This window comes from Zeus faber (assembly GCF_960531495.2).
Source record: "Zeus faber genome assembly, chromosome: 15".
Classification (NCBI taxonomy): Eukaryota; Metazoa; Chordata; class Actinopteri; order Zeiformes; family Zeidae; genus Zeus; species Zeus faber.
In genome coordinates, this window is record NC_137194.1 from 15,254,736 (window position 1) to 15,270,723 (window position 15,988).

The 15,988-nt window shown below is 43.9% G+C and overlaps 1 protein-coding gene across 1 annotated transcript; it reads right to left on the reverse strand.

The window, feature by feature from the left end:
- Window positions 1-3,897: 3,897 nt before the first annotated feature.
- LOC307241752 (calcium/calmodulin-dependent protein kinase type 1D-like) lies at window positions 3,898-10,276 on the reverse strand (the record flags this gene model as incomplete). Its single annotated transcript, XM_080015971.1, has 11 exons — window positions 3,898-3,955; window positions 4,074-4,405; window positions 4,716-4,806; window positions 5,150-5,228; window positions 5,340-5,452; window positions 5,748-5,823; window positions 5,933-6,056; window positions 6,989-7,127; window positions 7,228-7,302; window positions 7,435-7,560; window positions 10,191-10,276. 11 exons carry the CDS (start codon window positions 10,274-10,276, stop codon window positions 3,898-3,900), a joined length of 1,299 nt encoding a protein of 432 aa, XP_079872097.1.
- Window positions 10,277-15,988: the final 5,712 nt, after the last annotated feature.

The window sequence follows — 15,988 nt, forward strand, 5'->3', positions numbered from 1 at the left end:
GAAGCACAGAGAGAGTGTTGTGTGTGTGTGTGTGTGTGTGTGTGTGTGTGTGTGTGTGTGTGTGTGTGTGTGTGTGTGTGTGTGTGTGTCTGTGTGTGTCTGTGTGTGTGTGTGTGTGTGTGTGTGTGTGTTTGTGTCTGCCCTTTGCCCTGGTTCCCTGTTTCAGAGAGCAGAAAAGAGAAAAGTGAGCCCAGCGAGTTGTGAAATTGGGTTTGATCTTTGTCACAGAAAGCCATGAGGGACTGGCAGAAACCTCAGTTTACGTGGTCAACGTGCTTTCCATTACACATAGTACGTGCTCTTCGTGCCGTCTGCACAGTGAGGCATCGTGAAAAGTGTCCTCAGACATTCCCAACCTTCGGCACGCGACCCCACGTGGGGCCATTTGACATGCACACAGGGCTGTATGGAATATATTTATATTTTTCTGATAAAAGAATAGTTCATTAGGTTTGAAACATATCCTAATTTCTATATAATCCGGATAATGCCAATTACAACAATTTATCCTCTGTATAGTATCGCATTTTGTATTTTCTGTATACTTTTATATATCTGAATATTTTCTGTTTTCTATTTTTTGCAATTTTTTGGGGCGTATTTTTTTCCCCTCTAATTGTATTATTATTTTAATTCTCCACTTCTTTTCAAACAGTTAAGCTTTTCTATGCTAATTGTCTGTGGAGAAATGCACCAAAAATCGCCAGAACAAATTCCTAGTGTATGTAAATGTTCTGATATAATAATAATAATAATAATAATAATAATGATAATAATAATAATAATAAATACACCTAAATAATAATTATTGCAAGTAATGCACTGTCAGTTTTTCAAGTACAAAAGATTCATATTTAGCCTCAATCTGTTACATGGACTTAGATGTGAAATGCCTAAAATAAGTGGTGCTGACTGTAAATAATAATATAAGGGGGGGAAAAGAATATTTGTTGGACTCTAATTGTTGTTGTGATGAAAGCTTTGGGACTTAAAAACAACCTAATTGCTATCGATAGCTTATGTAGTATTAAATGGTAGGCAATACAAAGGTATAGCGCACACTAATAATTAACCATCTGATTTGTTGTATTTTTGACTCAGTGCAGGTTTAGAACCAACCTTTCCCCCAGATCTCTGGTGTGATGCATCACCTCGGCATAACTGTACCACCGGTGTTTACTCGCTGTGAGTAAAATAACAACTATGCGCACACAATTTAAGTTCCTGACGATGATGGAAAAACCAGTGGCACCGTTTCAGGACCCGTGTTCCACATTTCACTCTTTTTTTGTTCATCCTTTGGCCTGAATAGGCGTTCAGTCCAGACTAGCGGGTCGTGGTCAGCAAATGAGAAAGTTTGGGAGTGGCTGAAATGGATCTGACAATGAAGGCCCTTCATTCTAAATTAAAAGCCAGAAAGCGAGGTGCGTGCATGCGTGCGTGCGTACGTGTGTGTGTGTGTACGTGTCATCCACTCCCGTGTGCGTTGTTTGTTGGCTGTCCAACACAACACTCTAGTTAGATGGGGGGACGGGCGGGAGGAGAGAAAGAGGTTGTTATTTTACTTAGTTAATTGAAAATAATACAATTTGTTCGTATTTGAATTTATTTTCATTATTATTATCTTTTCATTGGTTGTGCACCTTTCTGCCCCCGTTCGCCTCTGTGAATAGGGAATAAAAGCCACAAATGGATGTCACTGCTCTATCTGGTTTACTATAAACAACTGCACATTTGTTTGGAATTGCATATGACACATTTTTTTATTTTTATCTTTTCAATTCCAGTTAAATTCCTTAAAATCCTCGGGAGGGGGGCTTAGTAAAAAAAAAAACTTTGAATACCACTGCTCTAAAATCATATCAAGTCATATCAACTATTCAACTAAGAATAGTATGATGTTTTCCTTTTAACTAAACATTCTTTATTTCATACTGCAAAAGTAAAAAACAAAATTGGTCAAATTAAATTATTCTATTCTTCATATTTTCAAAACCGATCAATATATTTGGGATGGATTTAGCAGCTATCCGCCTTCTCCAAATACTTTGCACTTCTTAACCCCGAGTGTGTGTGTGTGTGTGTGTGTGTGTGTGTGTGTGTGTGTGTGTGTGTGTGTGTGTGTGTGTGTGTGTGTGTGTGTGTGTGTGTGTGTGTGTGTGTGTGTGTGTGTGTGTGTGTGTGTGTGTGTGTGTGAGTGAGTGTGCGAGTGTGTGTGCGAGTGTGCGAGTGTGCGTGTGTTCTAGTCCACTGCAGCTTCAGCGCCTGGTAATTGGTCTGGAGGTCAGTTTAATTATGGAATCAGGTGAAGCGGACGAAAGACACCGTGTCATGGTTGAAAACTGTGCACTGGCTTTTATTGACAAGCATTCGGGAAAACCACCCCCTACAATACACACACACACACACACAATAGATGTATATCTGTTGAACACATCAATGCCAAGCGCAACACACACGTTGAGACACAAAACACAGAGTGACGGATTATTTTCTTCAAGGAAACATCCTCCATAAACTCTATTATGTACAGTTAGATTCTCCCACGTGCGAGAGCTTAGAAATTGGCAATTTACGCGTGTCATCTATGCTGGTATCATGTGCATTTATAGATAGGATTTTTGGGAAAATTCCTGTCTGTGCCGTTGTGCCTTTTTAAAATATTTTTTAGAAAAAAGGTAGGAAATATTCAAAACAAAAACGTATAATATTACAATGGCAATCAATATGATAGAGTGAGAGACCGGTGTGGCAGGCGTTTTGAGACTGGGCCGCTTCAAGGGTGCCATGCCATTGCTCCGAAACCCCAATAGTTCGAACGATGGCCCATTGGACATGGACGACACCCTAACCCTAACCATCTGTAACCTATACCTAAACTTAGGGTTACCTAATCTGGAACCCAGCATTTTGTGGACAATTGGGTTTTCGGAATAATGGGTCGTCGGAAAACAATGGACAGTCCCCAATTAGAGCAGCAAACATGCAGTTTTTCCGTTTGATAATCGTGCTAAAATGTGCAATTGTGCAATAGATAATAGATAATATGATATTCCACAGCAAAAGATAATGCAAAATACAGCATTACACATTGGAGCGTTACTTAAATAACAGTTAAATAGACAACATTTAACCAGATATTAAATTCAGCTGCTAATGTCCTGAGGAAAACACTGAAATTATGCAAAACCGCGATGATTATTTAACTTTCTCCAAACAAAATGTTTAGCCCAAGTTAAGCCTGGCGGGGGCACAACATCCGCTGTTACACAACACAGATCCTTTAATACTGTATGAATAGGGAACAGGTTCAGGTCGGCGTGTGTGTGTGTGTCTTTCGTGCTTCTTCTTTGTGATGTGCGTGTTACGGGGAGGGGATTCATAGGCACTCTTTCGGGAAATTCTGGAACCCGCTGACCATTTGGGTCGCTCTGAATGAGGACCCACTCCGGGTCAGCTGCAAGACCGAGACTGACCTGCAGAGAGGAACAACACATGGTTAGACAACATTCCAAAAAAAAAAATCCCCAGCTAGCAAATCTCATGTGTGATGGAAGTATTATGCTAATTTTAAATGCTTTTCTAATTTGCATTGAATTGAAAATAACTGCACTGTATATTCTTGAGCTTTTTAGTCTCATTATCATCATTTTTTAAATGATAATAATAATAATTATTACAATTTCTTATTTTATTGACTTTATTGAGCGGTGTATTACTTATTTTTTATTTTTGAATGTATATTTCATGTTCCCCACTGATCTGCTACAAAACCTGAATTTCCCCTATGGGGAGGATCAATAAAGTACTATCTTATCGTATCGTATCGTATGTTATCTTATCTTATCCTCACCTAATAAACTGTTTCTTTCCATGCAGGTAAGCTCCATGGGACGCTCACATGATCGAGCACACTCCGGTCTGCATAACCTTGCCATTGCGACTTTTGCCGTATCTGAGGAGAGAGGAGGAAGAGGAGGAGAAGTGTTGTGTTATCGCCAGGTTCCTGCCAGTGGTATCGATATATACTACACACCGCTGGTGGGAAGTGAAAGACTCAGAAGGCGACGAACCCGTTGAGGTTGGCGGGCTCGGAGTGGTAGGCGTGCTTGCCCTGCTCGGCGATGGAGGGCGCGTGCTGCGACTCCCTCTGGCTGTGGCAGGGCTTCAGCAGGTGGAAGTAGCTCTTCAGCTCGTCGGGGCCCGACGGCAGCGCCATGTGGTTGGTGCCGGCCGCGTTGCCATTCCCGTCGATCTCCGCGGCGGCCTCCGGCTTGAGCCGCTCGGGGTTGGACGCGTCGCTGACCGTGATGTCCGGGATGTCCTCCCGCCGCATCGTCCCCTCGGAGTGGGCCAGCTGCAGCTTCCGCATGTGGTTGATGGCCACGGTGGCGTTGAAAGCTTGCTGCGTTTGAAAATTAAAGAGAACCAAAAACGGTACAAGACAACTTTTAATTTGAACATTTACGAATACAATGGCTGTGAAAGTGCCTGTTGAATTTGGATATATTAAGTACGCATGCTCCAACTCGGGCGTTTTTTGAATGTCAGTCATAACAAAATAAAGTCAGAACAACAACATAAATGTGCTTTGATTTGACTTCCTCTTACAGTAAGAGCCCTCGGTCACAAATTAGCCTTGATTACAGAGCAAAGCTATTAAACACTCCTTAATCAGGAAGGATTTAGATTAAACCCCGATCAACTGCACTTACCTTCCACTTGGACTTGGCAGCGAAGTTCTTCTGGATTTGAACGCTGACGGAGTGGTAGATGTCCTGGCTGCGCGCCGTCTTTCCGATGATCCTGCAATTGGAAAAAAGGTCAAAGTCAGTTGGCGGAGGATCCTCTGCCGTAGTAGGAGTAGTAGGAGCCTGGAGTATTTTGAGAGCAATGGTTTTCATATAGATCCTATATATAATATAGATTGTATATAAGTCCATAAATATGGGATTCTCCTTTGATAAGTTCAGGAACTAAAGATTTGAACTTGTTGATCGGCATCTTGTTACATGGCCGTGCATTATTATTATTATTATTATTATTATTATTATTATTATTATTATTTATTATTATTTGGAAAAGAAAATAGCTCCTTAAAACTAGATTGGACTGCTGCCGAGGTGGAAATGTGCTTTCAGACGCTTACCAGGGGTGTCTGAGCGCCTGGTCTGTGGTGTAGCGCATGTTTGGGTTCTTCTGCATCATGTTGCGGATGAAGTCCTTGGCTGCATTTTGGAGAAAAAACAAAGACAGAGACAGAGTCGGGGAGTCAGGTCGGCAGCATCGCAGCGGGGGAGATCGGCGATAGACGCCAGAGGCTCGTTGGAGCCGCTCACCAGATTCGGAGATTTCATCCCAGAAAGGCGCGTCAAACTCGTACTGCGCCTTGATGATCTTGGAGAAGAGCCGCGTCTCGGTTTCCTCGTAGAAAGGAGGATAGCCACAGAGCCTGGACCAAAGGATAGAACAATCATATTTTGGGGGGAGCTATGTAGTTATTACCATCAGTCATTGTGGGTGCGTTTGTGCAGATGTAGCCATTTGAAAAAATGCTGGTACCTTCCCCACGAGATGGCGCTATGCAACACACATGCAACAGCTACTTAACTGAACCCTCACATAACTCATAATCCAGCTGCCCTTGATCTCATTAAAAAATTATCTTCATGTTTACTCCTCTGTGTCGCTGAATACATGCACACACATTATAAAACAAGGTTCAAACAGCAGGATTAATAACTCACAAAATGTAGGTGATGACACCGATGGACCAGCAGTCCACCGCCTTGCTGTAGGGCTTCTGTGCCAAAACCTCTGGAGCTGGTGGTAAGAGAAATGACATTGCCACGGCTCCAAAAATCCATTATATCTTTCCCTCTGATTACATCTTGGGACCGCTTCCTGATGACGGTTTAGGTTTTTTTCTTACCCACGTAGCCTGGCGTGCCGCAGGCCGTGGACATGATCCCGTTGTCGACCATCTTGGAGAGGCCGAAGTCGCTGATCATGATTTTGGAGTTCTCATCCTGGCTGTAGTAGAGGAGGTTCTCGGGCTGCATGGGACAAGGTGACAAGTCTCTTAAGTTACTTCTAAGCCTGGTGCCTACAGCGTACCACGAATCCAACAGCGTGCCGTGAGGTCTACAGCATACCACAAGGTCTACAACGTACCATGAGATCACAGCGTACCCTGAGGTCTACAACTACCATGAGATCACAGCGTACCATGAGGTCTACAGCGTACCATGAGGTCTACAACATACCATGAGACCTACAATGTACCATGAGGTCTACAACATACTATGAGGTCTACAATGTACCATGAGATCTACAATGTACCATGAGACCTACAATGTACCATGAGATCTACAATGTACCATGAGACCTACAATGTACCATGAGGTCTACAACATACTATGAGGTCTACAATGTACCATGAGATCTACAATGTACCATGAGACCTACAATGTACCATGGGACCAACAGTGTACCATGAGACCAACAGTGTACCATGAGACCAACAATGTACCATGAGACCTATAATGTACCATGAGGTCTACAATGCACCATGAGACCAACAATGTACCATGAGACCTACAATGTACCATGAGACCAACAGTGTACCATGAGACCAACAGTGTACCATGAGACCTACAATGTACTATGAGACCAACCGTGTACCATGAGACCTACAATGTACCATGAGACCAAAAGTGTACCATGAGACCTACAATGTACCATGAGGCCAACAGTATACCATGAGACCAACAGTGTACCATGAGACCAACAGTGTACCATGAGACCTACAATGTACCATGAGACCTACAATGTACCACGAGACCAACAGTGTACCATGAGGCCAACAGTGTACCATGAGACCTACAATGTACCATGAGACCTACAATGTACCATGAGACCAACAGTGTACCATGAGGCCAACAGTGTACCATGAGACCAACAGTGTACCATGAGACCAACAACATGCCTTGAGGTCGCGGTGCACGACGCCGCTCTGGTGCAGGTAGTTGACGGCCTGCAGGACCTGCTGGATCACCCTGCTGGCGTCCTTCTCGGAGTACACCCCCCGGTCCAGGATGCGGTCGAAAAGCTCACCCCCCGACACACTGATAGTTCAGGAAAACGGTCAAACATCAACAATTCATAATATATTTGATTAAATAAAATTAATATTAATTAAAATAACGTGCGACAAAGCAAACTCACAGCTGCATGATCAGATAATAGTGGGTCCGACTTTCATAGAAGTCCTCCAGTCCAATGACGTTGTCATGTTTTACCCTGATTTGAAGAAAAAGAAACCTTCAAGTTTGAGCCTTTAATTATTACTTAATTATTTAATTAGTTACTACTAATCTTTAACCCCCCCATCCTAATTAAGTCTTTATATTAAGTAATTTCATCTTATCTTACTTTCTTAACACAGCAATCTCGTTCTCCAGGTTGTGGTCCTTCTTCTGCTTCTTCTTCACACACTTCATGGCGAACAGCTTCCCCGTCTTCCTCTCCTTCACCATGTAGACCTCGGAGAACGCCCCCCTATCGAGCAACACGCAAGCCAGAAAAAAATGTTTATATGCAAATAAACACCGCAAGAGATGAGAGGTGGGAAGGCATTTGGAGAGGGGGTTTAATAACATGGAGCCACTGGCGGCCTCTTGGTGTCCGTTCTGGCCAATTAGGGACTGGTTTGGGTTATTCCGCATCACACTTTTCTTTTCAAATTAAATTCGTATTTATTTTTTTTTTTTGCGATATCTAGGGAGATTTTTAATTTGAAGGTTACAGAGTTCTAATTTGCCGCTATAAGTGGACTGTTTACCACGCTAGCACCCACATTTTATTATCTATAGATTCTCACATTATCATGTAAAACCAGTTATTTTGAAGTTGATTCGTTTTTTGTTTTTTTCTTTTCTTTTTTGTTTACTTTTTCACTGTTACTTTTATAGTTCATTTGTTAAATTGCCTAAAGGACTTACATAGTGATCCCTCCTACCAAACTTGATCTCTGGGAAATTGACATTAATAAATTAAACTGATGGAGGGTTAAAGTTCAGGTTAAACTTAATTAGGAGAAAGCACACACACACACACACACATATAAGCTAGAGAAGCTCAGGCTGGTTTTTCTGTTGTGACGTCCTCTCCTGTTCCCAAGCTATCTTCAGCGTTGACTGGAAATAGTTGTCCCAGGAGGTGGATTAGGAACCTTTATCCCTTACGCAATGGAAACATACGCAGCGCCGGCGGTGGCGACTGCGGCCTCTGGGATCCAGGGGCAAAGCTGGATCTGAGGCAATGAGCATGTGCGGACGGAGCGGCAGGTCGCCCACCAGGGTTAGCGGCAAAGCGCAAACAGGCCACAGCGCCACACAACCCAGCACTTCCTTTTCTATGTTATTTCTATGAGCCCCACGGCTGTGACATGGTGGGCTGCAGTCATATTAATCCTGCTCCACTTAGAGCACCGGCATGATTACTAACCCATTCACCAGACAATACACAAAAGCCGGGTGAGGGTTTTGGTGTTATTTCCCACCTGGCATGTCATTTAGGATGAGGAAATTGACAGCGCGGTCGCCCGTCACACCTACGCAGCCTTGGGAGCTCTGGCGAGAGAGGAAAAGAGCCTCTGTCCTTGGCAACGCCGCAGGACGCGCTTCTCCCTGGTTACCGCGGCTCATTTTCTTAAGAAGAATTGCTGTGACCCTGGAGGACTCAATCAATGTACGACAGCCAACGCCGGGATGTTACCCTCCCTCGCTGGTGGATTAAAGGGCCAGGTATAAGCCACGTGAATCATGGTCTCATTTAGAAAAACGGGTGGAAAACAAGCGACTCTAATTACGAATTTGAAATGAGTCAGGGAGGTCATTTGGGTGCAGCTACTTAAGGTCACCACGCGAACAGAGACTGCTCCACCCCGACTAAGGGTAAAAGCAGGTACGAGAGCGAACGCTCCAGAGGGTGCGGCCTGATGAGCCCTCGTCACCGGGAAACAATTTGGAGGGTGTTTTTTTTTTCGAGCAGCGATTGATGAGGCCTCGCGGGAGGAGAGCCGTCCTCCGCAAGCACTCCACGTCCCTCCGGATGGCAAGCAGGGAACATAGGAAGAGGAATAAACTCTAACACACACACACCAGGACGTGGGCGCAGTTCATTGAAAAAATGATCTCTCATCTTCCGATGAGAAAATGAAAGCACGTCAAAGTAGAGTGACTTCAAGGTAATTCATCAAACAAGCCAGATATTGGAGGACAGGTGCCTGTATATTGTAGATTGAATACTTATTAAAGCAGGAAAAAGCCACAAAATGCAAGGACGTTTGCAAATGTCCTTGCATCTTTGGATGAGTCAATCTGCGGCTTAGATGATGATGAAACGTTGAGATCTTCAACATTTGCAATAAGAGCAGCCGTGCAAAGCACCGGCTTACGCATGTACAGTATACGTCATTCAATTCCAGACTCCTTGTGGTGTTCATTTGTGTTGGCCAGGGAAATGACACTTGTAATAACCGCTGAAAACATCGAGGAGGGTTTGTAAGACGGGAAATTTTGGAATGGCACATCGGCCCCTAGTTAGCCATTACCGGCTACGGTGTTCGGGGCTGGCATCCCAACAGCATCAATTACTCCCGCCAAAGAGTGCTTGAAGCCTTGAAAACCGGTCGAGTACCGACTATCAATAGACATAGATTAAGATTTTTATGTATATTTATACGAAGCAGCCTTTTTGTGAATGGGCCGTCGCAGCAGATGAGACGGACTCAGGCGTGGCCAGAGAGTCTCCTGTCTAAGACACCGGCAAAGTAGGTCTCCTCCCGTCAATCCAATCAAAGCGATAATCTGTCCCAGCGACTTACCAAACGGTCTCAAAGGCTCTTAAGGGTCTACAATCAGGCCACGGGAAAACCCAGGAACAAAGCAAGGCCCCTAGATCTCCCCGATACTAAAGACAAACATCTACTCGTGGATAACGCCGTACAATAGTCTGAAACATGGAGGGAGGTTTGTCGCTCTGGTGGTGGTGAGGTGTGAGTGTTGATGCTTCTGGAGCCTTGCGACAATGTGTCAGTACATCTCCACTTCCTTAGAGATGGTACCCTGGAAATGGGGAGTAGTGTCATGGAAGACCGGGTTTAGGTCAAGTTAAGCTTTACTCACGATCCCAACTCCTCCATGAACTCGAAGACATTCTGGATGTTCTCCGTGTCCTTCTTCCACACGTAGTCGGCTTCCTTGCGGCCCATGGCGGCGAGTGGTTCGGCGGGGATTCCTGTCAGAAAGGAACAGGATGGGCGGGCAGTCGGCTCGTCGCTCATCGAACTCAGTGAAAGCAATCGGCCTACGGTGCCATTAAGATCCCTCTCCCGGCGTTAACGATCGACAAGAACCTCCTTTTGGGAAATTGGGGAGTTTCGCGGAGTGGCTCGGGATCCAGGGGCCCCGGAAAGACGGCGGGACCTCTGCCGCCGCACTGACGTGCACAGCCGACCGAGGCAGATCAGACAGGCATCAGACGAAGGTGGCCACGCTAAGCCGCCGGCGTAACGGGAACATCGGAAGCCAGGGCGGTCCGGCAATTATCGATTAGCGATTATCAGACCAGCTGATTCGTCCACGCCCACACACCCCCGCTGGGAGAGCTGACGACAACCGATTCCGCCGATTCACACAGGGCTTCTAACCGGACATCAGAGTGTGTGCCCACGAGTCTCATCATCTCAGCATGTTCAGAAATGTGTCCATAGTTACAAGGTTCATAGATTCAAAACACTGAAACCGTTTCAGTTCGGTCTTTTGGCTCGGTGGAATAGAATAGAATGACCTATCTTGCAAATAAAAAGCTTTGACTGTCATTGTGAAGCAATGACTGGTGGGATTAGTTCGGCAGTAAGCAGGGTACCCTATGTGGCGTCTTGGCCTCTTTTCTCTTATATAAGGGATTATAACTCCTGATCTAGAAACCTCACCTTGAAACAGCGCCGAAAGGACATTCGAAATGGAAGGTTGGGGGTATAAAAAAGCCTAGATTAGTCTAGAGTCTAGATTAGTTTAACAATTTCAAAATGAAAAGTTGACGGCAAATTCTTTCCTATGGTATAAACTCTAGAATAAACCTGGGACTCGCATGTAGTTGATTTTAGCGTCCATGTCTGAGCATCCAATACACTCAGGACCAGAGTGAGTAAAAAGTAACAGTTGTTTTTTTTTCCGGGATTGAAAACCAAGATAAAAACAACACCAAGGAAAATGAACTTCAGAAATCCAAACCCTTTCACACCTCTCTAATTCCTCGCATGTCTCATCAAGTTATCAAGCATCAGCCCTGCACCGACGCTGGTGCGGATCTACTCGGAAGACAGACGAGCGAAATCTCACGGGGTTGAAAAACGACAATTCCCCTCTCCCCGTCTCTCCTGATGAGAGACCTATCCACCCTGCGCCTCCGGGGCCGACACCCAGGGCGCCTCGGCGGTGCGACCCCGAAAAAGAAGAAGCGTATACCTACTGTACGACAGCTCAGAGGTGGTGCGTGCGCTCTCCCTCTCGCTCCGCTCTCACACACTAATAAGAAAAAGGCAGTGTCCGTCGACGGTTCTCAGGGAGCTTTTACCCGCCCTCCCTCCCTCCCTCCCTCCCTCCCTCCTGTCCACCTGTCAGTGAGTCCTCAGCCTCCAGCGTCATCCAGCAGCATGAGGACATGAGACTCAGCAGGTGATCACAGTGTCCAGGACACACATGTCAGCTGGACGCCGCACGCTGGCATTCGGGGATATTCTGTATAATATAAAAGCAAACTGATCCCAGAGCTGAAACTCCATTGCACTGGGGCTGATCGTATTTCTGAGAGGTGGAAACGTTGATCTCAGCCCATTTTCCATGATGCTTCAACAGAAATGCCTCTAATATATGTGATGAACATATGATGCATCCGCTCTGCCCTTATCACGCAATGCAACAGCAGAGACTTGCTGACAGAATTGACACTGGCCAGGTGCGTTTCTTGCCGCTACAGACATCTGGTGTGGATGGTCAGAGGACAATCCATGACGCTGATGATGCCACCAGGGGGGAACCAAACTGGCTGCCGCAGCATCCGGATGGTGGTGAAACGCTCACTCTTTTTTTATTCTTATTTTTCTGATTCGGTTAAAGGAGGAGTCGCTACGAACGTCTCTCAAAATGATCAATATTTTGGTGGTGCAAGGTGTAAATCACATGGGAGTCACATTCAACATGAATCGTAGTCAAATGCCACTTTTTTTTTTTTTTTTTTTTTAAACAGATTCATTTTCCCCTCTGTAATTATTTTCCGTTTGCTGAGTCAAGGGTCCACCGCCCGAATCACTGACACGGCAACTTTTTAAGAGGCTTGTTCGGAGCCCGAGAGTCGGGTTTGGTTCGAGTCGCGCACGAACCAAACCCACCGCTCTTTATTCCCCGAGCGACTCCCGACCGCCGACTGATTTTGAGAGAATCCACCCGTTCGCGAGAAAACCTCTCTGCGGCAAACGGACGTTCGTTTGCCGCACGCGTCACCCACGCTTCACCTCGGCGCGCACCACGGCCCGGCCGGACGGCAGGAGCGCGCCTCGGGGGGGGGGCGGTGGGGGGGGCTTTGTCTGCGAATAACACACTCACCTGGAGACTGAACGCTGCGCTCCGACTCCCCTGTGTGGGGCCGTGGGCGGACGACCACGGGACTCAAGACCGATCAGGGGGGGAGGGGCCGAGAATCTGACAGGTGTTCGCCGGAGCCGCGCTGGTTCCTCCGCGCGGCTGCAGCATCAGCACCAGCATCGCACCCGGCTTTCCATCAGGGGTTGTGTGGATAGACATGTACAGGCTGTATACTGTATAAAATGCAGTGAGATAAGATGCAAAATACAACTGCTACCCCCCCCCCCCCCCCCCCCCACACACACACACACACACACACACAAACACACACACGCGCACACACACACACACACACTACTCTGCGTCATTCATTGTTTTTGTACATTCATTGGGTAAAAGTACTTTTTTTTCCCACCCATTTTCCGATTGATGACAAGCTTCTAAATAATTATGGCCGTTCTGTATCCTGTATGTCAGAGGTTCTCAGCCTGTGTCACCCAGCACAACGGGTTCAACTTCACCAGTATTTCATCTAAGACACGCCATTAGAGAGGTACAGTAGATACAACAAGTACTGTTCTGATCATATAGCCCCACTGTTATTTTACTATACTGTCGTACAGGCAGGGTATGGACGTTTGGACTAAATCATATCTAAACATTAAGAATCTTCTCCAATTTGGGGTTCCGCAGTCAACATCTTATGACGCCTGTTTCAAACCCAGGGGCCCTGATATGAAAAATAATAACTATACTGCTGTATAGAAGAATCCGGGAATAGTGAATGAGTAATGGCAGTCGAAGCTTTTAACAAATTGAAACTGTTCAGGACCCTGGAAATAATTATACAACATAATTATAGATAGTGTCATAAAAGTAACGCACTGAAATGTCAAATCATTCTCATTTCGGTTTATATATATATATATATACAATGAAAACTGTGGGACCGGTCAATATATTTAATGTAAAGAGAAACAGCCAGCCAGCCAAATTAAAATAATATCTTTACTGTAGCCTTCTGTGCACTCCGTAGAATAGGAGATACACAGCCATATCCTTTTTCTCAATGCAACTTCAATTTAATGATTGTAATCTTATAAAATTTCTTACATGCATTCATTAATATTTAGAATCCAGTTGGTTATCAGTGATGCATATTATACAAATGCGTGTAAATGAAAGTGAGCTGTTACACTGGAAGGCTGCATTTCCCCCACCTGTGTCACAGCAGCTGTAGAAGCAGAATACCAATAGCTGGAGAAGTCCACGGTGTTGTCATGGAGACAGGCTTGTGAGGCTATTATGGCCATTGTCCACTTTCAATGGTTTTCAGTACTGGTGTGTGCTTGTTTATCTTACCTGATCTTATCTTATACCAGATTTAAGCATATTTAAATAATAATAAAAAAGTATTAAACATTTAGAATCTGAATCTGAATGACTTTATTCCGCCAGGGGAATTTACATGTACTAGGAATTTGTCATATTTGGTGCTTATCTAGACAATAAGCATAAAGAAATAGCTAAGTAGTCTGAGAAAAACAAACGAAAATAAACAAAAAATAAAATGAAACAATAATGATAGTAATAGTTATGATAAATAGAATAAAAAGTAAAGTATTTTTTTTTTATAAAAAACAAATATAAGCGAATATCCGAAAAAAGCAGAAGATAACATAATATGATGGAACACATCCACGCCACATGCAGTCTGTGAATAGTTCCTTTTGTTTTTTTCCCCTCTTGAGGCCGAAGTGAAGTTACCCAAGACCTGGCAGGACGAGGGAAGGTCAGAGAGCCTGAAATAAATCAGTTTCACAACCTGCACACCACTCAACACGTTACAAACAGGGGCAGACGTAGAGATTTGGGGGCTTAAGGCAAACACAGGTACAGTATGGACATTTGACCAAAGGGTCAATGTTAATGACTTATAGGCTATTTAATCAATAAAGTGCATAGGAAATGGACAATGAAGACCTTACCTCGGCCTGGATGTTTCCCCCCAAAAATAAAGACAATTGTAAATCATCTTTTTGTGTTTTTTTAATGTTTTTTTTTATTGTGAGAATTTATATATTAACTAGGGCTATCAAACGATTAAAATAATAAATCCTGGTTAATTACATAATATTAGTGTGATTAATTGCACAACATTTGACCCTAAAGAAATATTTTTCTATTAAAAAAGCATGGCTTCTGGGCTGTTTTGGCAATAGCCATAATATGATCTGATTATTGACAACAAAATATTAAGTAATCTTTATAAAAATGTATTTAATGGTATTTTCACCACGAATAGGCCGCTATCCTTCTCCTTTTCTTTTCCACTGAGCCAATTTTACATGAGCCTGTTCACATTAAATGCTATATTAAAACGTGGAAAACTTAAAATAAAAAAACATAAATTAATAGAAATAAATCAATCATCTAAATAATAAAGGTTTTACTGCAGCCCTCTGCAATTCCAGATTTAAAATCTTAATTTCTCCGCCTTTTTTTTCAGTTACAGAGTGCACATAGTATCTTGCCCAATTCTGCCTTGTGACACAGAATTGGACACACATCATCTAACTGTAAGTTGCTCTGGACAAAAACTGCTGCTGCTGATGTAAAGATTACAGTGCTAAAAGATGCCTCTGTATACATTTTAAACAGGAAGCTCTCCTCATCCTGATATCCACGATTTCTAATGGGGAATACATATAAAACTACTTAAATACTTTTCCCAAGCAATTTGAATTACTTTGGGTCTTTGGATTTATCTGTTTTCAAGTGTATTCCCCTTAAACTGACATTACTCAGAATGGTCTTAACACCACACAGAACAAGAACAACAGCATCAACAAGAACAGGAAAACACTGCATCACGCTCTCAAACCCAGTGTGTGGCATTAACCTGCAGTTCAGCTGCAGGGATCAGGTAGAAGTTAATACCTTATGTAACCAAGTTGGTGGATCATGGAAGTCATCCAGCAAATGTGAAGCAGCTCCCAAAAGAAGAATTATAGAGGCGACGGAGTCGAATAAAAATCTCTTAATATTCAACAGGAGACTTAACATGCATGACATTGGTGTGATGCCTAAATAAAAACATAAATACATACATTGATTTTCCATTGGACCACATTTTTTCCATACTTTTCCCTTGTGAAAAAAAACCCTCAAACAAGACAAAAACCTATTGACGTAATGAACACCCATTCTAAAAAATGGTTGGCAGTGTTGTTGCTACTATTTATTGAGGGCCTTTACGGTTCAATTGTGAAAAAAGAGAAAAATGCACCCGGCCTCCGCAGGCTTCCTCTGTGAGGTCAAAAGGTCTGATCAAGTTT